Source organism: Heterodontus francisci, chromosome 16, assembly GCF_036365525.1.
Source record: "Heterodontus francisci isolate sHetFra1 chromosome 16, sHetFra1.hap1, whole genome shotgun sequence".
Classification (NCBI taxonomy): domain Eukaryota; kingdom Metazoa; phylum Chordata; class Chondrichthyes; order Heterodontiformes; family Heterodontidae; genus Heterodontus; species Heterodontus francisci.
In genome coordinates this window covers 61253623-61277180 of record NC_090386.1, presented here as the reverse complement: position 1 = coordinate 61277180, position 23558 = coordinate 61253623, and the positions used below count along the sequence as shown (strand labels likewise).

The window sequence follows — 23558 nt, the reverse complement described above, 5'->3', positions numbered from 1 at the left end:
ATAGCATGGCCCTCCAAAGAAGTGTGGTTCGAGGACAATGAGGCCTTGGAAGGATAGAGCTCATCACAGAAGGAGCAGGAGGTAAGAGAGGAGGAGTAGGAAGAGGTGGCAGAGGGGCATACTTGCTGCACGACGAGGTGGCCTCCTCCCGGGAAGAGGCCTCCCTCTTCTCCCTCATGGCCTCCAGCATCAGATTCAGATTGGCTTCAATGATGTGGGAGTCTGCCTTTCCCCTAGTGCCAAGCCTCCATCTTCCTGTGACATCTCGCTTCCCACTGGTGCAGATCTCTCCTTCAGTTCAACAAGCAGCCTCAGTAGTGGCTGCCATGGGTGTCTACATGAATCTCACACTTGATCTGACTCACCTCCATTCCCGGCCCCACTGCCTCTAAGTGGACAGGAAAACCATCATGCCAATTAAGGGCTTACCCACTTGAAAATCTCTATCTGAATCAGTTTCCCACTGGAGGAAGTTTTCTGACCCAAAACCTGTTTCCTGCCTCTGTAATGAAAATCCAGCCAACATGTCTGGGTGTGGCCATCCATGAGCACCACCCACTCCTAAGACCTGTAAATACATGGGCAGCTCATTGGAGTGGTAATCAGGTTTTCCCCAGTAGGAATAACGTTCTTCTCTTTTGTCTATAAGGATAGCAAATGATTAGTAGCTCATGCTTTCAGTAAATAAGTCTTAGTTAAGTTACATAATTCATTTAGTTCTTTTGGCAATTCTATTATTCATCGCTAAAGAAGTTTTAACATCAATAAATCTTAAAAATCTCAAGTATATTATAAACTAACATACTGCTGCTAATTATTCTTTTGTAGATGTTCAATATCATTATTCATTGTCAGCAATCAGCATCAAAATCCAAAATCAAAAGCCAAATGGAGCTTAAGATGCTTCAGGTTTAGTCGGTACTTACAATGATTGTTGACAAAGCACAATAGGGCCTCTTGTGAAATTTGCCTGAATTGCTCTTTTAGAACCAGAAAAGGCTAAAACATGTTGTGGTGATTCTACAGCAACAAATTTGACAAGAAATTGCAATAGCAGTAAAAAAAAATCACAGTCGCACTGAGTGCTATAAAGACACAGGCATTGACTAGCTGAGAACTTATTGCACATTAAGACTTGCATTGCTTGGACCATGTAGGGTGACTTCTTTTCAAACAGACACTTCCAAACCTATCATGCAGTACTCCAAGTCAGCAGAGTTGGAATTCATCACGACTGGACTTTCAGTGCAGCCGGCAGCTGCTTCAGTGCTTCCCAGTCCTGCACTGACACTGACCAGCTCTGGACAATTTTCTTCAGTCTCCTGTTATGTTAGCACTGAGATTCCCACCCTTACATCACACTACCAACAATGACTGTTCTCTGAACTTCCCTTTCTGACTTGTGCTGACACAGGTGGGTGTTCTTGAATCACTCCAATGTCACTTTTGGCATGGAGTAGCTTCAGCAAAGAGTATTAAAATATATAGTTGAGGTAATTACAGATACATTAGGCATGACAGATTCAGGAACTGTGTCAAAGGATTGGAAAATTGTAAATGCCACTCCGTTATTTCAAAAGGGAGGGAGAAATCAGGTAACTACAAACCCATCAGATTCTAATAATTTCCCCACAATTGATGTTAAGCTATCAACAGAGACAAAGCGACTGAGCACTTGGACAAGCATCAGCTGATCAAAGCAAGTCAGCATGGACTTGAAGGGTAGGTCATGTCTGACTAATTGAATTGAATTTTTTGAGGAGGTCACTAGCCTATGAATATTGTCAATATGAACTTCCATAAGGTATTTTATAAGGTTCCGCAAAAAAGATCAAAATGAAAGTGCACAGAATTGGAAGTAATTTTGTGACTTAAATTGGTTTGGAGGTAGGAAACAGAAAGCACAGATAAAGGGTGCATTTTCTGATTGACAGGATGTGACAAATGGTGTGTCTCAGGGATCTGCAATGGAACCTTAGTTTTCACCACATACATCAAGACTTGGATGGAGGAATTGAAAGGTGTAAATCTAAGTTTGCAGATTGCATTAATTTGGCAGGGTAGGTGTGTGAAGGACAGTAAGTTTGGGTGGATGGGCACAGAAAGTTACAAAGGGACATGGAGTTCAAACTATAGCAGATACAGTTTGGTGTGTGGAAGAGTGAGATATCTGCTTTGGATTTGAGAAAGACGAACTGGAATTTTTTCTTAATGGTGAGACATTAGGACCGGTGGAGCAAAGGGATTTAGGTATCTGTCTGCACAATACTAAAAACTAGTGCACAGGTACAAAGGTAATCAAAGAGCCAAATGAATGTTGGCCTTATCTCAAGAAAATATAAAATTGAGGAAATGACACTTCAGTTATATAGAGCTTTATTCAGACCCCATCTGGGGTACTGCATTCAATTTTGGGCACTAAACCTCAGCAAAGATATAATAGCCTGGAAAGGTACAGGCCAGATTCACCTGAACGATACTGATGCTGCCCTCACCTTGAGCTGAATTTTGTTCAGATTGCACTGACCTGCCACCGAGCCTGATATCAGGATTGCCAGGCCCGATCTTCCCAGCAGTGGCAAAGCTCTGTGGCGGCCCCCCTGCTGCTCGACGATGGGACCCGACTTTAAATATATAAAGAAACTCTATGCATACATTTAAATCCAATTCCCTGCGATTTTACCTTCAGTTCCAGATCTTCATTGATACGTGCGGCACTCAAGCGCCTTCACTTTCCCGTCCAGGGAAAGCTGGCGCCACCGAGGTGGGGAAGGGGAGAACTTAGGATTTTTAGCGTAGTAGGGGGTGGGAAACAGGGTCAATGCTGCATTTTTAGTGTGAGGGGTGGGAAAGGGGTGACCTCTACACTTTGTGCAGTTGTGGGGAGAAGGGGTCATAGAAACATGGAAAATAGGAGCAGGAGTCAGCCATTCAGCCCCTCGAGCCTGCTCTGCCATTCATAATGATCATGTCTGATCATCCAACTTAGTTACCTGTTCCCATTTTCCCCCTATATCCTTTGATCCCTTTCACCCCAAAAGCTATATCTAACTCCTTCTTGAAAACATACTATGTTTTGGCCTCGACTGCTTTCTGTGGTAGCGAATTCCACATGCTCACCACTCTCTGGGTGAAGAAATTTCTCCTCATCTCAGTCCTGAAAGGTTTACCCCATATTCTTAGACATGATGCCTGGTTCTGGACTCCCCCACCATTGGGAACATCCTCCCTGCATCTACCATGTCAAGTCCTGTTAGAATTTTATAGGTTTCTATGAGATCCCCCCACCTCACTCTCCTGAATTCCAGCGAATATAATCCTAACCAACTCAATCTCTCCTCATATGTCAGTCCCGCCATCCCAAGAATCAGACTGGTAAACCTTTGCTGCACTCCCTCTATAGCAAGAACATCCTTCCTCAGATAAGGAGACCAAAACTGCACACAATATTCCATGTGTGGCTTCACCAAGGCCCTGTATAATTACAGCAAGACAGCCCTGCTCCTGTACTCGAATCCGCTCGCTATGAAAGCCAACATACCATTTGCCTTTTTTACCGCCTGTTGCACCTGCATGCTTACCTTCAGCGACTGGTGTACGAGAACACCCAGGTCTCGTTGCATATTCCCCTCTCTCAGGTTATAGCCGTTCAGATAATAATCTGCCTTCCTGTTTTTACTACCAAAGTGGATAACCTCCCATTTATCCATATTATACTGCATCTGCCATGCATTTGCCCAATCACTCAACTTGTCCAAATCACCCTGAAGCCTCTCTGCATCCACCGCACAACTCACCCTCCCACCCAGTTTTGTGTCATCTGCAAATCTGGAGATATCACATCGAGTTCCCTCATCTAAATCATTTATATATATATATTGTGAATAGCTGGGGTCCTAGCACCGATCCCTGCGGTACCCCACTAGTCACTGCCTGCCATTCGGAAAAAGACCTGTTTATTTCTACTCTTTGTTTCTTGTCTGCCAACCAATTTTCTATCCATCGCAATACACTACCCCCAATCCCATGCGCTTTAATTTTACACGCTAATCTATTATGTGGGACTTTGTCAAAAGCCTTCTGAAAGTCCAAATAAACCACATCCACTGGCTCCCCCTCATCAACTCTACTAGTTACATCCTCAAAGAATTTTAGTGGATTTGTCAAGCACGATTTCCCTTCCGTAAATCCATGCTGACTCTGCCCGATTCTACCACTGTTCTCCAAGTGCTCGGTTATAAAATCTTTGATAATGGATTCTAGAATTTTCCCCACTATGAAGTCAAGCTGACTGGTCTATAATTCCCTGCTTTCTCTCTACCTCCCTTTTTAAATAGTGGGGTTACATTAGCTACCCTGCAATCTGTAGGAACTGTTCCAGAGTCTATAGAATCTTGGAAGATGACCACCAATGCATCCACTATTTCTAGGGCCACTTCCTTAAGTACTCTGGGATGTAGATTATCAGGCCCCGGGGATTTATCTGCCTTCAATCCCATCAATTTCCCCAACACCATTTCTCTACTAATACTGATTTCCTTCAGTTCCTCCCTCTCACTAAACCCTGTGTTCCCCAACATTTCTGATATGATATTTGTGTCCTCCTTTGTGAAGACAGAACCAAAGTATGCATTTAGTTGGTCAGCAATTTCTTTGTTCCCCATAATAAATTCCCGTTTCTGACTGTAACTGACCTACATTTGTCGTCACCAATCTTTTTCTCTTCACATTCCTATAGAAACATTTACAGTCAGTTTTTATGTTCCCTGCAAGCTTACTCTCGTACTCTATTTTCCCCTTCTTAATCAATCCCTTGGTCCTCCTTTGCTGAATTGTAAACTGCTCCCAATCCTCAGGTTTATTGTTTTTTCTGGCGAATTTGTATGCCTCTTCCTTGGATCTAATGCTATCTCTAATTTCCCTTGTAAGCCATGGTTTGGCTACCTTTCCCATTTTACTTCTGCGCCAGACAGGAATAAACAATTGTTGCAGTTCATCCATGCGCTCTTTGAATGTTTGCCATTGCCTATCCACCGTCATCCCTTTAATTAAGGTTTCCCAATCCGTCATGGCCAACTCGCGCCTCATACCTTCGTAGTCTCCTTTACTAAGATTCAGGACCCTTGTCTCAGAATCAACTACGTCACTCTCCATCTTGATGAAGAATTCAATCATATTATGGTCGCTCATTCCCAAGGGCTCTCGTACAACCAGACTGTCAATTATTCCTTTCTCATTACACAATACCCAGTCTAGGATGGCCTGTTCTCTAGTTGGTTCCTCTGCAATTTCAGTGTATTGGAGGTTGTGGGGGGGGGGGGGGGGGGGGGGTGGGGAAAGAGACAGGCTATACATTTATTTTTAGTGTAGTTGGGTGAGGGGGTGGGCGGGGATCAACTGTTTTCTGTCAATGCAACGTGGCAGCCCTTTAAAAAATGGCGCCAGCACTTGTGCAGAAACAGATGCACCGTTGACAGCGTCACTGTTGACAGCGTTACCGAGGCCGCCCCGCCACATGTTTGGGAGGGGTGGGGCGTATGCTCTGCATATTATAATTAGCTGCTGTGCGCTACATCGCAGCGGCATAGCGGCGCGCAGCCCGCATGTGCGGGCCGCCACTCCTTTCACCCACTGCCGAAAATAAAATCCAGCCCCTGTTTCAGCTGCTGGGTTTTCCCAATGGCTGAGCAACCTGGCTGCGCACAGTCAAACCTGCAAAGCAGGTTAAGTCAGTGGCTGCCAGCCTCATTAACATATTTAAAACCTAACCTGCCTCCTGAAAGCATGTTGACTACCTGCCCTTGTCTCGCCTCCATAAAATCCAAAAGTCGGCGGGTTGGAGCCAGCCTCCTGACACACCTGGAATTTTTCCTGATTTAACCCCCCATCTGCATCCAAACCCCTGCACTCACCCATGTTAAAATTCCCTCCTAGTACAGCACAGAAGAGGGCCATTCAATTCATCATGCATGTGCCGGCTCTTTGGAAGAGCTACTGAATTAATGCAACTCCATTGCTTTGCCCCATAGCTCTGTAAAAATGTTCCTTTTCAAGTATACATCGAACAACCTTTTTGAAGTTACCACTGAATGTGCTTCTAACTTCGTTTCAGGCACAGAATTCCAGATCATCATAGCTTGCTGCATTAATAAAACATTCTCATCTCCCCTCTGGGTTTTTTGGCCAATTATTTTAAATCTATGTCCTTTCGTTATTGGCCTTAACAGAGGAAACAGTTTCTCCTTACTTTATAAAATCATTCATAATTTGAACCCTCACAAACTTGTAACCCCTCGTAACTGACCCTTCAACTAAGGGGAACAGGTGCTCCCTATCCACCCTGTCCATGCCTCTCATAATCTTGTACACCTCAATCAGGTCACCCCTCAGTCTTCTGCTCCAGTGAAAACAACCCAAGCCTACCCAACCTCTCTTCATAGCGTAAATGTTCCATCCCAGGCAACATCCTGGTGAATCGCCTCTGCACCCCCTCCAATGCAATCACATTCTTCCTATAATGTGGCGACCAGAACTGCACACAGTCCTCCAGCTGTGGCCTTACCAAAGTTCTGTACAACTCCAACATGACCTCCCTGCTTTTGTAATCTATGCCTCGATTGATAAAGGCAAGTGTCCCATATGCCTTTTTCACCACCCTACTAACCTGCCCTTCTGCCTTCAGAGATCTATGGACAAACACGCCAAGGTCCCTTTGTTCCTCGGAACTTCCCAATGTCAGGCCATTCATTGAATACTTCCGTGTCACATTACTCCTTCCAAAGTGTATCACCTCACACTTTTCAGCATTAAATTCCATCTGTCACTTTTCTGCCCATTTGACCATCCCATCTATATCTTCCTGTAACCTAAGACACTCCACCTCACTGTTAACCACTCGGCCAATCTTTGTGTCGTCCGCGAGCTTACTGATCCTACCCCCCACATAGTCATCTATGTCGTTGATATAAATGACAAACAATAGGGGACACAGCACAGATCCCTGTGGTTCGCCACTGGACACTGGCTTCCAGTCACTCTGTCATCACTCTCTGTTTCCTACAGCTAAGCCAATTTTGAATCCAACTTATCAAGTTACCTTGTATCCCATGTGCATTTGCTTTCTTGATAAGTCTCCCATGTGGGACCTTGTCAAAGGCTTTGCTGAAATCCATGTAAACCACATCAACTGCACTACCCTCATCTACGCACCTGGTCACATGCTCAAAAAATTCAATCAAATTTGTTAGGCATGACCTCCCTCTGACAAAGCCATGCTGACCATTCCCAATCAAATTTTGCCTCTCCAAGTGGAGATAGATTCTCTCCTTCAGAATTTTCTCCAATAGTTTCCTTACCACTGACGTGAGACACACTGGTCTGTAGTTCCCTGGCTTATCTCTACAAACTTTCTTAAATAGTGGGAGCACATTAGCTGTTCTCCAGTCCTCTGGCACCTCCCCCGTGGCCAGAGAGGAATAAAAAATTAGGGTCAGAGCCCCTGCAATCTCCACCCTAGCCTCCCACAGCATCCTTGGACACAAATCGTCCGGACCTGGAGATTTGTCTACTTTTAAGCCTTCCAAAACCTCCAATACCTTGTCACTCCCTATGACAATTTGCTCAAGAATCTCACAGTCTCTCTCTCTAAGTTCCATATCTACATCCTCATTCTCTTGGGTGAAGACAGATGTGAAGTATTCGTTCAACACCCTACCAATGTCCTCTGGCTCCACCCACAAATTTCCCCCTTGGTCCCTAATGGGTCCGACTCTTTCCCTGGTTATCCTCTTCCCATTGATATACTTAAAGAATATCTTGGGATTTTCCCTACTTTTACCAGCCAGAACTTTCTCATATCCCCTCTTTGCTCTCCTAATTGCTTTCTTAAGCTCCATCCTACACTTACTGTATTCCACTAATGCTTCCATTGATTTGCTCTCCTTGTATTTGCTAAAAGCCTCTCTTTTTCTACTCATTGTACCCTGAATGTTTCTGGTCATCCATGGTTCTCTGGGCTTGTTGCTCCTACCTATTACCCTAGAGGGAACATGTTGGGCCTGTACCCTCCCCATTTCCTTTTTGAATGCCCCCCACTGCTCTTCTGTAGATTTCCCAACAAGTAACTCTTTCCAGTCTACCTTGGCCAGATCCTGCCTTATTTTACTAAAATTCGCTCTCCCCAAATCCAAAACCTTTTTTTGCAACTTGTCTCTTTCTTTCTCCATAACAAGCTTAAATTGTACCATGTTGTGGTCGCTATCACCAAAATGCACCCTCACCAACACATCAACCGCCTATCCGGCTTCATTCCCCAGAATTAGGTCCAGCTCTGCACCCTCCCTTGTTGGATCCTCTACATATTGAGCTAAAAAGCTCTCCTGTATACATTTTAAGAACTCCACTCCATCTAAGCACTTAACACGATGACTATCCCAATTAATGTTGGGAAAGTTGAAATCACCTAATATAATTACCCTATTATTTTTACACACCTCTGCAAATTGCGCACATATTTGCTCCTCAATTTCCCATTGACTATCTGAGGGTCTATAATAAACACCTAGTAATGTGACTGTCCCTTTTTTATTCCTAAACTCTACCCATAAAGCTTCATTTGATGCCCCCTCCAAGATATCATCTCTCCTCACTGCAGTAACTGACTCCTTAACTAATATTGCAATGCCCCCTCCTCTGTCTCGCCTGAAGATTCTAAATCCCGGGATACTGAGCTGCCAACCCTGCCTCTCCCTCAACCACGTCTCCGTGATGGCTACTATATCACAATCCCACGTGTCAATCCTTGCCCTTAACTCATCCGTTTTATCTGCAATACTCCTGGCATTAAAGTAGAGGCCTTCCATCCTGGTCTTACTCCCTTGAAACTTACTTCCGCTGTATTCCCTCTGACTTGTTCGCTTTCCTGTGTTTAGCTGTGTCCCTATTCTGTTAGGAGTCTGCATCCCCTCCCCCTGCCAAATTAGTTTAAACTCTTCCCAACAGCACTAGCAAACCCACCAGCAAGGATGTTCATCCCCCTCTGGTTCAGATGTAGACGGTCCCTCTTGTACAGGTCCCACCTTCCCCAGAAACTGTCCCAGTGGTCCAGGAATCTAAAACCCTCCCTCCTGCACCAACTTTTAAGCCACGCGTTCATCTGTGCTATTCTCCTATTTCTATACTCGCTAGCACGTGGCACTGGGAGTAATCCAGAGATTACAACCCAAGAGGTCCTGCTTTTTAGTCTGCTGCCTAACTCCCTAAATTCTTGATGCAAGACCTCATCCCTCTTTCTACCTATGTCATTGGTACCAACATGTACCATGACCTCTGCCTCATCACCCTCCCCATTCAGGATGCCCTGCAGCCATTCAGTGACATCCCGGACCCTGGCACCAGGGAGGCAACACACCATCCTGGAGTCACGTTGATGGCCACAGTAGCGCCTATCTGTTCCCCTGACTATAGAAACCCCTATTACTATTGCTCTTCCTCTCTTTCCCCCTTCCTGTACAGACAGGCTGCTTGCAGTGCCAGAAGCTTGGCTCTGTCTACACTCCCTGGAGGAACCAGCCTCATCAGCCTCCAAAATGGAATACTGATTTGCAAGCGGGACCCCAGGGGACTCCTGAACTACCTGCCTGTTTCTCTTGGACTGCCTGGTGGTCACCCATTCCCTTCCTTCCTCAAGTCCCTTCAGCTGCAGTGTGACCACCTCTCTATACGTGCTATCCACAATGCTCTCAGACCCACGGATGCTCCACAGTGTTTCAGCCGCCGTTCCAGCTCTGAAACCCGAGCTTCCAGGAGCTGCAGCTGGACACACTTCCTGCACACATGCTGGTCCCGGGGACTGGAAATGTTCCCGGATTCTCACATGCAGCAAGAGGAGCAAACCACGGCTTTAAGCTCTCCTGCCATGACTAAACCCTTTAAATTTAAACTTTAGAAGACTATTATAATTTTAAAAAGAACAACTAAGTCTTGCTAAAACAATGACTTACAATTCAATCCAGTTTGAAAAATATCCACCAGGACTTACTCACCAGCCAGCTGTGCTCTTTGGAAACTCTCGGTTCCCCTCACTCTGAGGACAGGGAGGAGCTCCTCACTCCCTCCTCACCGAACTTCCTCAGTCACAAAACTTCCACTTTAGCACTATAATGCAACCCAAGTCAGCACTCCACTGCAAACAAATTCAGCACTGTACGATGGCCCACATTTACACTGACTGACTCTAGCCCCTGAAAACTGGTTTAAGCCAATTCTCTAATTAACAAGGTGCAGCTGCAAGCAGAGCCTGAGTGAACCCTGTTTAAAGCTGGTCTAAAACTCACCTTCTCCAACCCAAACAGCAACTGTTAAGTTAATCTGCTGAATAAAAGACAGACTAGACTTAAGATAAAATTAACCCTTAATTACCCTCATTCAGAAGTGAAATCCAAGAAGCACTTTCTCACATACATGGGTAATGCTAATCTGGAACTAACCCTCCTTCCCTCACAAAAGGCTGTGGATGATAGATCAATTGACATTTCAAGACTGAGACTGATAGGTTTTTGTTAGGTAAGGATATCTGATGAAAGGTCACTGACCTGAAATGTTAACTTTGCTTCTCTCTCCACAGATCCTGCCAGACCTGTTCAGTATTTTCCAGCACTTTTTATTTTTATTTCAGATTTCCAGCATCTGCAGTATTTTGCTTTTATCCCAGAAGGTTTCTGTTGTAGACGCTCTTACATACATGGTTCCACTCTATTACCCACACAATGACTTGATCCCTTTCATATCGACAGTAACCCCCACTCATTGGAGGAAAGTTTTGTGAAATTTGTAGTACATTGGCAGAGTGTCAATAAAAAAATGGAAATGTAATCTATTAGATTAGTTTTTGATCCCATTTGGGACATAAACTTGTAGCTAAATCACTCTATGCTATCTGTTCCAAATCTCTCTCCATACAATCTTAAATTTGTGTCATGGCAAGACTGTACTCTGGCTAGCCCCAGTCTCATTTCAACAAATCAGTGAAATCCAGACATTTTCACCTCAATTTCAAGCCTCCCCCATCGGGCAGGAAAGGAGTTAAAATCGTGAAAATCAAAATCCTGCCTCCAACCCACCGCATTCTTGGCCACCGTAATATTAATGGTAGCGATTAGGGCATCGACAAGGCTCCCAATAAAAGTAGGCGGAGGACTACTCAAGATGCAAACGTTGTGATCTGATAATATCATTGGTGCCGTGATGTAATATTAGCATCAAGCCAGTGGGAGACCAGCACTGTCTGCAGCCCTGCAGTCGAAGAACTGCAACATAAAAAGCTGACTTGCCAGAAGAGGTCAAGGGATCCCACCATCTGATCACGCACCATGACTGCCCTGGACCACCTCCTCCTGTGGTTTCCAAAGACCCAGATGTGGCCTCCTGTAGCCAAATTCCTGCTCCTGCCTGTCAGCCAGATACTGAACGTGACTGGGTATCAGATGGCACCCTAGAAAGTTTTATTTAAATAAGGGCCTGTCCAGGTGTTGTGCACACTACAAGGACTCTTGCATACCCTTCCCGTAAACATGGAGGCCAGTGAATTAGCCAACACTATTTAATCAATACTCAGAGGTAACACTGCTTCCTACTAAGACTGTCTTTGAATTTCACTTAGCTCAGGAGCTTGTCATTCCTCCTTGCCACCCTTAAAACAATTGTGTCATGTTGATGCCTTTAGGGCACAACAATGTTTTATTCATTGATCTTTGGAGTTTTGCTTCATTTTACAGTTTTTTTTTTAAGTTCTAGGCTTTTTTGAAATGCAAGAGCTGTCTAAATGATTGGTAGACTACATACTTCTTTGCGATCACTTAGTACAATCTATCCAACAGCTACTTCATGATATGTTTGGCATTTCTAGCTCTCAGGTGTGGGTGGGACTACATTGATGACCACACTCTATTAGCATTACCGGTGATATCTTGACTCCCCAGAATGCATCCCAGACAGGCTCAACTTCAAAGGTGTGTGGGGATGTAACCATTCAAAAAAATGAAAGAAAACGTGTTCCACAAGGAGGAGTTGGAGGTGGAAAGCTATGGAACGAGTATGTTAACTCAACCAATCATTAAACATTGAGATATAGCAATGCTTACAGTAAACGTATGGATCTAAATCATGAAAAGTACCTAGAATTATGAAAGAACCAAAGCTCAATCCAAGATTGAAACACAGTAACATAAAAAGGCATTGGATCAAGTGAATGTGTGAAAATATAAAATGCTGACAACATACTGCAAACATAAAGTTGAAAATCCAAGGGAAGCTCCAGCAGCAAATTTAGTGAAGAACACGTAGAAGGAGTAGAACAATGGTTCCAGGTCTAAGCAGTGAGGGTTCTTTGCTCGGAAGTCATCCACTACATCCGGGAGCATAGACCTATGGAAAAAATTCAGAATAATCAGATATCCTTCTCTTCTGGGACAAATGGCAGATAGGCAAACTGACAAAGGCACAACACAAATTGAAATGTAGTTCCTATTTGTTAAATATTGGGACTGGTGTTATTACAGCTGAACCTCTTTCCCAACAGTTTAATTTGAGTCTGCAGGAAAGAACAATCTTCCATAAACAGACCCATGTCTCCTATAAATGTTCTTACTGCTCTCTCATGCATAATACAAATTGGAAAGGCACATTGTTATCTTTTTACATTAGTATCTGTACTGGAGGTGCCTGGGTTGCCCATTACTCCCCTTCCCCCTCTGAAATGTGGAGAATACCATGCTGTCAGACCATATTACATATGCTAAACCTAATATGTGAATTTATTTTCAAGTAATATGATTACACATAAGTAGTATCAGGAGTATAATATTTGATTTAAACCTTTCCAAAACAAGTGAGTTGCATCTTTAGAAAATCTTTCCAGTAACTGAGTTTCAGATGATATGTCACGTGGCAAAGACTTTCTAGAATGAAATACTGCATCAACATGGAAACTGGCAATAAAACAGGAAACTGGACATATTGGGAAGACCAGCAATACTTGTAAATTCTAAAGACAGACACACCAGATTAAAGAAGTTCCTTCTCAACATGTAAAATTGATTAATATTATGACCATCCATGAAAAAATGATGCGCACAGCAGACTTAAAACATTTTGTTAGGTTTTGTTTGTTTTTGATATATATCTGACCTATCAAAGATAGCTTGGCTCCATGACCAATCGCTAATCATTCCAAAGATGTCTGCAAGTTTGCATGCACTGAACATTTCTAAGTAATAACCTTACTAACAACTTCATTGAAGATATTTACAGATATTTGCCTGGAATATCTGCAGAATATCTCCAATCTCCTACTGTAACTTTACTGGAAGGTCAGCAGAAACCCCAGAGAATGAATGTAAATAACTGCTTAGGACTTTTTTCTCCCAGCATTTCTACTAAAGTTATACTGAAAGATCAAAAAACATTGCAACAATTCCACACGTGTTTTTCTTCCCACAATGACAAACAAATTCTGTTTCAGCCAATACTTCAGGTTAACAACAGATTATCTGGTCAGGTACGCAGTTGCTATTTGTGGGACCTTGCTGAGTGCAAATTGGTTGCCATGTTTTCTTTCACAACAGCAGCGACTGGACTTCAAAAGTAATCCATTCATTCTGAAATGCATTGGGACATCCTGAGGATGTGAAAGCCCTACATAAGTTTAATGTTCACGCTTTCTTAAGAGTTACACAAAAAGATATAATACAGAAATCTCAGTTTAAAGAATAATAGAGCTCTACTTCCAGCACAGATGCCACAAAAATATCTAATGTTTCCACCACCAAGGAGAGATTCAGGGAGGGCAGTGTGTATGCAAGTGTAACCACCGGTGAGACTACATGCACGAAATCAGAATGGCATGTAAATGAAAATAAACCACAAAATTACAAAATACATTAGTAAACTGACCTGCTCTTGCACATTCATACATCAAGGAAAATGAGCCCTGCAAGTTTTCGTGAATGGTTGTTGCTATGGTGATACAACACAGATACACCCACACAATCCAAGAGAAGGGCAAGCGCAGTTTTAAATACATTGAGACAGAAAGTGAAGAATTCTCTAATATAGCAACACAAATCAATGATGGAAGCAAACTCCAATACAGAAGGTTCAGCATTTGTGTCCCATAACATTTATGACCAGAGTTGAATACTATAGGATAAATCTTTGGAAGTTTGTGGGAAATGTCACAGGATATCTGGGGAATATTTTTCAATCGATAATTAATGGGTGTGGTCGTGTGCATGTTCAGGCATTTGTACATGGACTGTGGGAGGAATGGCTTAAAAGTTTTATTCAGTGTTTTCATATATGACCCCTTTGCGGAATCTGCCTTCCCCTCCTCCTGATTAATCAGTTTGCAAAGGCAGAATGTCTTTTGTCATCATTTCGCACTGAGTGAAAAAAGCAGTCTCTATTTTTAAACCCTCAATATTTATGGCTATAAAACTAAAGAAATAAATTCCTACTTCGAAAATCATCTCAAAATGCTAAATAATTGTGCATTTGTGTCAGAGACCAGGCCATAGTTTTAAGTATGTTGCTCAAATCGGGTAATTTGCTGAATACTGTGAATGCCTTGCAAATTGGAGTGAAATTTTAGAAAAGTCAATTAAAACAGAGTTTACAGACAATATTGGTGCAGATATGTCTCTTTTTCACTGTCATGGGACTGTTCTATGCTTATCTATGGGACTCCTGTCATAGCCATTACCTATCATAACCATGCAGAGCATCTCTAGAAATGGCTTGTCTTCCCGCCGACACATTGTTACCTTGGGTGTCCTTCAATAATCTATAATAGGAACCCCTCCTTTTCCTCATTTACATGCTGTCCCTAATGACATTATCTACAGATAAGGGCCGAATTTTACATGGGCGGGAAGCCCCGCTCACCGGCCGAAACGTTGGGACGAGCCCGCCTCTGCCGGCCCTGTGGAGCCAGGCCTGGATTTTGCGCTCCCCAGGCACTTAATTGGTCTTGGGCGGGGCTTCCACCTCCTTGAGGCAGGAAGTCCTGCCTAATGGAGCCGCCGGCCAATCAGTGGGCCCACAGCTTTTCGTCCCAGCAGTGCCACTGGGAGCAGTGGCCACTGTTGGGACTACACCCAGCCATTAGAGGCAAGAGGAAGGACAGCCCCGGAAGTCAGGTACATTTTTAGGGCCTCACTGGGGACAATTGGCCTGGCTCCGGCGAGGCAAGGGGGGTTGGTTGGGGTGGGGAGGGGCGGTGTTGTGCATTGGGGGTAGTTGGGGCTTCGGAGGCGGCCCTCTGTGGGGCACAGGGTGCCCGATCAGAAAGGTTCCCCCCCACCCCACCCTGTAAGAAGGCCACCTGGTTTTACCAGGCAGGGTTCTTGGGGTCTTTGCTGTCTGGCCGCCGAGGGTAAAATACACACGGTGGCGGGAGGAGGCCTTAAGTGGCAACGAATTGTCCACTTAAGGGCCTTGATTGGCCTGGGGCAGGCAAGCCGTTTCTCGCCACCGCTGCTCCACATAAAAATGCAGCTGGGGCGGGTAGGGTCAGGAACGGTGCCCACCCACCCCCCCACCACCACCCACTCAATTTTACACCCCCCCCCCCCACCCCCGCCACCAACCAGCTCATTGCGGGGACCATAAAATTCCAGCCATGGAGTCGATAGTCAACTGCATGTCAATGAGCTAAAATTATCTCTCCACCATCTCTGTTGACCTCTCAACTATCTATGCTCAGACTGCTCATCGAATGTCCAGTTCCAGATGAACCTTAACGTCCTTCAGCTAAACATGAAGAAACCCGAACTTATTGTCTTTGGCCCCCACCACTTTTTCTATACCCATACCACTGACTCCGCCCTCTTTAGATATCTTGTTCCACCTCAAGCTGGATTTCTGACCCTATATCCTCTCCATCCCAACAACCACCTATGCCCAATTCCCTAATATCGCTTGCCTCCTCCCCATTTGCCACTAAAACCCTCATCCATGTCTTTGTCTTCAATCTTAACTACTTCAGTGCTCTCATGGCAGACCTCCCTTCCTCCATAAACTTCAGCTCATGATCAAAATTCTGCCTACATCCCATTCTGCACCAACTCGCACATCAACTCCCATCTTCACATTGAATTCCCACACCTTAATGCCTCAAATTTAAAAGTCTCATCTTTGTGTTAAAACTCCTTCATGGCTTCACCTGTCTTTATCTCTGTAACCTCCTCTGACCCTCCAAAAACTGTGTACAATATTGGTGGGTAGGATAGCCTGGTGATGCAATTTCTAAATCCTTCAATATCTTCATGTTCTACATATCATTTAAAATTCAAGAACAGAAACGGAAATCTGTGCAACAGTTATCCAGTTAATTACCTCATCATTTGAATTCCTTTGAATCAAAGGTTCAATCGAAAGCATGAGGCCAGTGATTGCACAAACTTACCATGGTAACAAGAAAGCAACAGCAAGGCTAACACCAGCAGCGATGGCCATGACAATAATAACTGGCAGATTACCATTAACTGTAGCGATGATGATCAAAGGTGGAATGTACCACTGAGAGGGAGCAAGAGAGGGAAAAAGAGAAGATGGGTGTCAGTGAACAAGCAGCATCCCACCCTAGCGTGGTGAGATCACAAGTTACATTTCTTATTAATGAATAAATTCAACTAAGGATTACTGACCAAAATACAATATTAACAGCCAATACATTAAACAGATGACACAAGTAGCATGAATGATAGTTCAGCTAGAAGGAAATATATACCCAAGCCCAAATGTGAATATACAAGAACTAAACCAAGAAGCTTTACTTCTAAGCAGCAGTATTTTAACAGCAAACTATGCATTCTGGTGGGCTTTTCTAAGAATGTAGCATCTTGTACCCGCAACTCAAGCATGATATACATTTACATTCACACACATATAATATATATATATATATATGTATGTATATAATATATAAATACACACACATTATTTTTCAAAAAGTATCTCCCCACTCACCCTATTACCACTGGTGTAGGCAATACATCTTCATTGAAAACTGTCGGCGAGACATTGGTCATCTCAATTTCTCTGCCCCCCTCACTCACTCTAACCTGTCCCCCTCTGAACTTGAGGCACTCCGCTCTCTCAGGTCTAACCCCGACATGGTCATCAAACCTGCAGACAAGGGTGGTGCTGTTGTTGTATGGCGTACCGACCTCTACCTTGCAGAAGCTCAACACCAACTCACAGACACTTCTTCCTACCTCCCTCTGGACCATGACCCCAACACCGAACATCAAGCCACTGTCCAAAGGACTGTCACTGACCTCATCTCCTCTGGAGATCTTCCATCTACAGCTTCCAACCTCATGGTCCCGCAACCCCGGACAGCCCGCTTCTACCTCCTTCCCAAAATCCACAAACGGGACTGTCCCGGCAGACCCATTGTGTCAGCCTGCTCCTACCCCACTGAACTTATTTCTTCCTATCTTGACTCTATCTTTTCTCCGCTGGTCAAGTCTCTTCCCAACTACATCCGTGAGTCTTCTGACGCCCTACATCATTTTGACAATTTCCAGTTTCCTGGTCCCAACCGCCTCCTCTTCACTATGGACGTCCAATCGCTCTACACCTCCATCCCCCACCAGGATGGTTTAAGGGCTCTCCGCTTCTTCCTTGAACAGAGGCCCAACAAGTCCCCATCCACCACCACCCTCCTCCGCTTGGCTGAACTTGTTCTCACATTGAACAACTTCTCCTTCAACTCCACTCACTTCCTTCAAGTAAAAAGTGTTGCTATGGGTACCCGCATGGGTCCTAGTTATACCTGTCTTTTTGTGGGATATGTCGAGCATTCTTTGTTCCAGTCCTACTCAGGCCCCCTCCCCCAACTCTTTTTCCGGTACATTGATGACTGTATCGGTGCCGTTTCCTGCTCCCGCCCCGAACTGGAAAACTTTATCAACTTTGCTTCCAATTTCCACCCTTCTCTCACCTTTACATGGTCCATCTCTGACACTTCCCTTCCATTCCTCGACTTCTCTGTCTCCATCTCTGGGGATAGGTTGTCTACTAATATCCATTATAAGCCCACCGACTCCCACAGCTACCTTGACTACACTTCTTCACACCCTACCTCCTGTAAGGACTCCATTCCATTCTCCCAGTTTCTCCGTCTCCGACGCATCTGCTCTGATAATGCTACCTTCCATGACGGTGCTTCTGATATGACCTCCTTTTTCCTCAACCGAGGATTCCCCCCCACTGTTGTTGACAGGGCCCTCAACCATGTCCGGCCCATTTCCCGCACCTCTACCCTCACCCTTTTCCCTCCCTCACAGAACCGTGATAGGGTTCCCCTTGTCCTCACTTTCCACCCCATCAGCCTCCATATCCAAAGGATCATCCTCCGCCATCTCCAGTGTGATGCCACTACCAAACGCATCTTCCCCTCCCTTCCCGTCAGCATTCCAAAGGGATCCTTCCCTCCGCGACACCCTGGTCCTCTCCTCCATTACCCCCACCACCTCGTCCCAGTCCCATGGTACCTTCCCCTGCAATCGCAGGAGGTGTAATACCTGCCCCTTTAACTCCTCACTATCCCAGGCCCCAACCACTCCTTTCAGGTGAAGCAGCGATTTACTTATACTTCTTTCAATGTAGTATACTGTATTCGCTGCTCACAGTGTGGTCTCCTCTACATTGGGGAGACCGAACGCAGACTGGGTGACCGCTTTGCGGAACATCTCCGCTCAGTCCGCAAGCAGGACCCTGATCTTCCGGTTGCTTGCCATTTCAACACTCCCCCCTGCTCTCATGCTCACATTTCTATCCTGGGCTTGCTGCAGTGTTCCACTGAACATCAACGCAAGCTCAAGGAACAGCATCTCATTTTCTGATTAGGCACACTACAGCCTGCCGGACTGAACATTGAGTTCAATAATTTCAGAGCATGACGGGCCCCCCATTTTCCTTTTATTTTTAGTTAATTTTTCTTTTTTACATTTTTTACAATTTTTTTTGTTTATTTCATTTCATCATAGTTTGTTCAGTTTGCTTACTCACTGTTTTTTTTTTCATTTTTGTACTTGCTGCTGTTCAATCTTCAGTTCATTAACACCCTATCTGTACTAATGCTTTGTCTTTCAATACACTATTAGCATATTGTTTGCCTTTGCTCCATGACCTTTTGGTCAGCTATGTGGCCTTCTCCTTTATTATCTCTTGCCTCACCCCCGGCTCACTTGCTTATAACCTTTGACATTTCTAATATTTGCTAGTTCCGAAGAAGGGTCACTGACCCGAAGCGTTAACTCTGCTTCTCTTTCCACAGATGCTGCCAGACCTGCTGAGTGGTTCCAGCATTTCTTGTTTTTATTTCAGATTTCCAGCATCCGCAGTATTTTGCTTCTATATACAATACATTTTTCAGCACTACTACTGACAACACAACTTGGGCCTGACATTGTATAAATTTAAATTTTACGAAAAATATTTTGGTCAAATATGGGGTTCATCGCAAGGCACCTTTGACTTTCTCAGATCACAAATGCTGTGGAGCAGCAGGGGTTAAAAGTGGCCTCAATATTTACTTAGTTTTATCTCCTTTCTTTCCTTTACTTTGCACAACTGTAGAATTGATTTACTTCCTTTAGTCCCTGGTTTTTCAAACACAATTACCTCAGCTAAGGGACATGGACTCTGCTCCTAGGAGCCCATCTTTGCACAGCCCCGCTCTGAAATTGGGCAGCAGGTACTTCCACATCCTGCAATTGGCAGTGATGGCTTCTCTTTATTCCCAACAGTTCCATTAGTGCCCCTAGGCGGACTAATTACTGGCATGGATAAATAGTGAATTCCTTCAGATATCCCTGGCACTGTTATAGTATTACTGAACTTTAGCAGAAACTGCAGCAAATTTTTTTTTTTGGGGTACCAAGCAACACTGTATTCATTTAGTTTAAATTTTTTTTTTTTATTCGTTCATGGGATGAGGGCATCACTGGCTAGGACAGCATTTTTTGCCCATTCCTAATTGCCCTTGAGAAATTGGTGGTGAACTACCATCTTGAACCGCTGCAGTCCATGTGGGGTAGGTACACCTATAGTGCTGTTCGGAAGGGAGTTCCCGGATTTTGACCCAGCAACAGTGAAGGAATGACGACATAGTCCCAAGTCAGGATGGTGTGTGGCTTAGATGGGAACTTGCAGCTGGTAGTGTTCCCATACATCTGCTGCCCTTGTCCTTCTCGGTGGTCAAGGTCACAGGTTTGGAAGGTGCTGTCTAAGGAGCCTTGGTGCCTTACCGCAGTTCATCTTGTAGATGGTACACACTGCTGCCACTATGCGTCAGTGGTGGAGTGTGTGAATGTTTGTAGATGGGGTGCCAATCAAGCAGGCTGCTTTGTCCTGGATGGTGTTGAGCTTCTTGAGTGTTGTTGGAGCTGCACCCATCCAGGCAAGTGGAGAGTATTCCATCACACTCCTGACTTGTGCCCTGTAGATGGTGGACAGGCTTTGGGGAGTCAGGAGGTAAGTTACTCGCCACAGGATTCCTAGCCTATGACCTGCTCTTATAGCCATGGTATTTATATGGCTACTCCAGATCAGTTTCTGGTCAATGGATGGGAGATTCAGTGATCACAATGCCATTGAACGTCAAGGGGAGATGGTTAGATTCTCTCTTGTTGGAGTGCTGATGACCTTATCAAAAGAACTTTGGATGTATGGCAGCTGTACAGAATTAGCAATAAAAGACCTCAACTGAATTCACCACCCAGACACACACTGGGATAATGACTGATTCAAACATAACTTTCCTACTCTGTTGGGTCATCAGCACACATTAAAAAAATGTATACCTTTATATAAATGCATGGACACAAACACACACAAAAGGAAATCAGAAAAACAGAAAAAAATCAGAAATTTTCGGCAAGTGACTCAATTTTTACACAGTGGCCTACATGCTGAAGCAGGTTACTTAAGGATAGCATCTCCAGAGCAAGAATATGTCTCTCATTCCCCATGTTTTCTAAGGCAGACAGAAAGCACAGAGATAGAAATCAACTCTGTTGATGAACAAATTAACTCACGATCAGTCCCACAAACAGTGCTATTTTCTTTCCAAATTTTACCAAGACCCACTGCCAGAATGGAACCATGACAGTTGCAGAGACCTACAGGAAGACAGAGGAAAATTAGCAAGCTAACTCTTATAAATTAGAAACAGAGCAAAGAGATCTTTGGGATATCACGTGTAGCAATTTCAGTCGTGCTGCCCAGTTAGTAGAAGACTGTTGCTCAATATAGATAAAAGTAGGACAAAATGTGATGGTTCCTACATTAAATTACTGACCTTTAGTGTCGTCAGCATTTTTCACGCAATTCATGTTTCATACACAATTGAAATTGGCCATCACCAATGGGTGAGAGAAAATAACAATACAATCACAAGATACTGTTCCACGAAGAATTGAGAATTTGTGCAACTTTAGAAAGCTTATGAGCACCACAGTGCTAAAGACACAAGAATGAGACAACAATGCATCATAAAGCCAGGATAAGCAATCTTCGAATTAGAATAACTAAGCACATTGTGGCAGGAATGCGCTTTGGACTGGGAGGTAACCTGGTGACACACCCTATCACCATGTAGCTGTATATTGCATGGTGATGAATTTACTTGGTGTTTTGTTAGCAAAAATCTGACCAGATTGATACCCCATGAAAGTTTTAAAAACTATAATAACATTGCATTTCTCTGCTGAGTCACATGGTGGTGAGCAAGATTTCATCTCTGTGACATCTTGTGACGGAGGAAATGGAAAAACAAAATGGTTTTAAACCCTATCCAAAATGTCTGTGACATTAGGTGCTTCTGTCAGCAGAGTATGAAGCTGAGTAATTGAGAAGAAAGTAAAACAGTGATTGTTTTTAATGGGACAAAGCCAAATGGGTACTGTCTTCCCAATACGGGTTTGGTAGTTTTTTTGTGCGAGCTGGTTGATTAAAAAGGCCTTTTGTAAACTGTGCATTGTTGTATAATCTCTAATAAACCATTCTGTAATGGAGCTTATCAGGCTCTTAAGTGCAACCATTGCAAATAATGCAGATGAGCCAAGATGATCACATTCTAAAGAGTTGGCTCAGTATCTTGAGGCTGATAATTGAAACTCCTGCATTTAACATTGCAACCTCGGGAAGTGGAAGTTATCCTAGATACTGCAGTGAAGGAAGAAAGGCTGCATAGCAGGGGTGCTGAAAACAAACTTAGAATTACACACATTTCTTTCAAATGTTGTCCTCCACTCTGCTTCCTTCTTCAAATTGTGCTTTTCTTGTAATGTTCAAGCTTCTCTGGAACATTCTGAATTTTTGCATTAAAAATGTTGCATTCAGGATCATTTTAACATTTCTCAAATCCACAACTAATATTTGTAATCATAAAGAAAAAAAAAAATGAAATTTGCACTTCTGCATATTCAAGAAACCAATTAAACCACCACTTCCCCAAAAGCTACCTGAATGGTCATTCTCCTATTCATAGAGGCAGCAAAAGGCAAATAAGCTCAGAGTTGTACTGTTGTTGTACAAGCACCAGCCAAACTCTAACTGGAGCAATATGTGTTATTCCAGTTACTTAACCACAATAATATTACTATCTTGCGAGGGCACAGAGGTAAACAACAAAGATGATTCTGTGTATCAGCAATTTAAGCAAAGAAAACTTTAAGAAGCTGGGCATTTTATTTGAAATGAAACTTAATGTTTTGCTAATTGAAGTTTGTAACATTGGGATTGTTGCATACTCATTAGCTTAATAAACTTGCAGGAATAGATTCCTGGGGAAGCCATTGATATAGACCACAAGAATGGATCCAAAAGACAATTGAATATATTTGTGGAGACAGAAGGGATTAAGGGATATGGTGAGAGGTTGAATAGATAGGGTTGGGTAATATAATGAGATAACTGCAAAGAAAATAAAAACGTGATTGTTCTTAAAGCAATAAATTCAAGGGGGTATATATGTTTGGTAAATCCTTTTTCTGTGTTAACTGGACAAATAAAAAGGCCTTTTTATAAGCGGCACATTGTTGGTTAACTTCCAACAAAACATTCTGTACTGAAGGGTGTCAGACTCGGAGTGTCACAATTGCAAATAATGCAGATGAGATCTATGCATGTGTATGTGCAATCTGAATTTGATAAGTGATATTTAGGCATATGGTGAGGCTGAAGGACATGGTGAGATGGCAGAATTTATTCCAAAAGAAATAATGTTTTAAATTACTGAAATGTGATTTGACCAGGAAGCAACCAAATTATTGGAAGCTGGAAGCAATTACTGAGGCTATGGGGTGACAGAAATAAAACACAAGGAATGGATTAGCATGCAATACATGGTAGGACTCTGAGGAACATGTGATCACATCTGTTCAAATGTGTTCTAGAGATAATTAGATGTGTTTCTGGTGACAGAAGGGTAAGTGGAGCCACGGGACATGGAGAAGGTTTGCTTCAAAAAAGTTGTTAAGCTCTAAATT

The 23558-nt window shown here is 43.6% G+C and overlaps 1 protein-coding gene across 1 annotated transcript in view; it reads right to left on the bottom strand.

Moving 5' to 3' along the window:
• The window catches only part of LOC137378137 (sodium-dependent lysophosphatidylcholine symporter 1-like), a 63192-nt gene that overhangs the window by 9654 nt on the left and 29980 nt on the right, over positions 1-23558 (bottom strand). Inside the window, exons 10-12 of the mRNA XM_068048255.1 lie at positions 21105-21188; positions 16463-16575; positions 12280-12423 (exon numbers count right to left, since the gene is read on the bottom strand). Coding sequence (XP_067904356.1) covers positions 12280-12423; positions 16463-16575; positions 21105-21188 — 341 coding nt within the window. The remainder of the gene's footprint in view (positions 1-12279; positions 12424-16462; positions 16576-21104; positions 21189-23558) is intronic.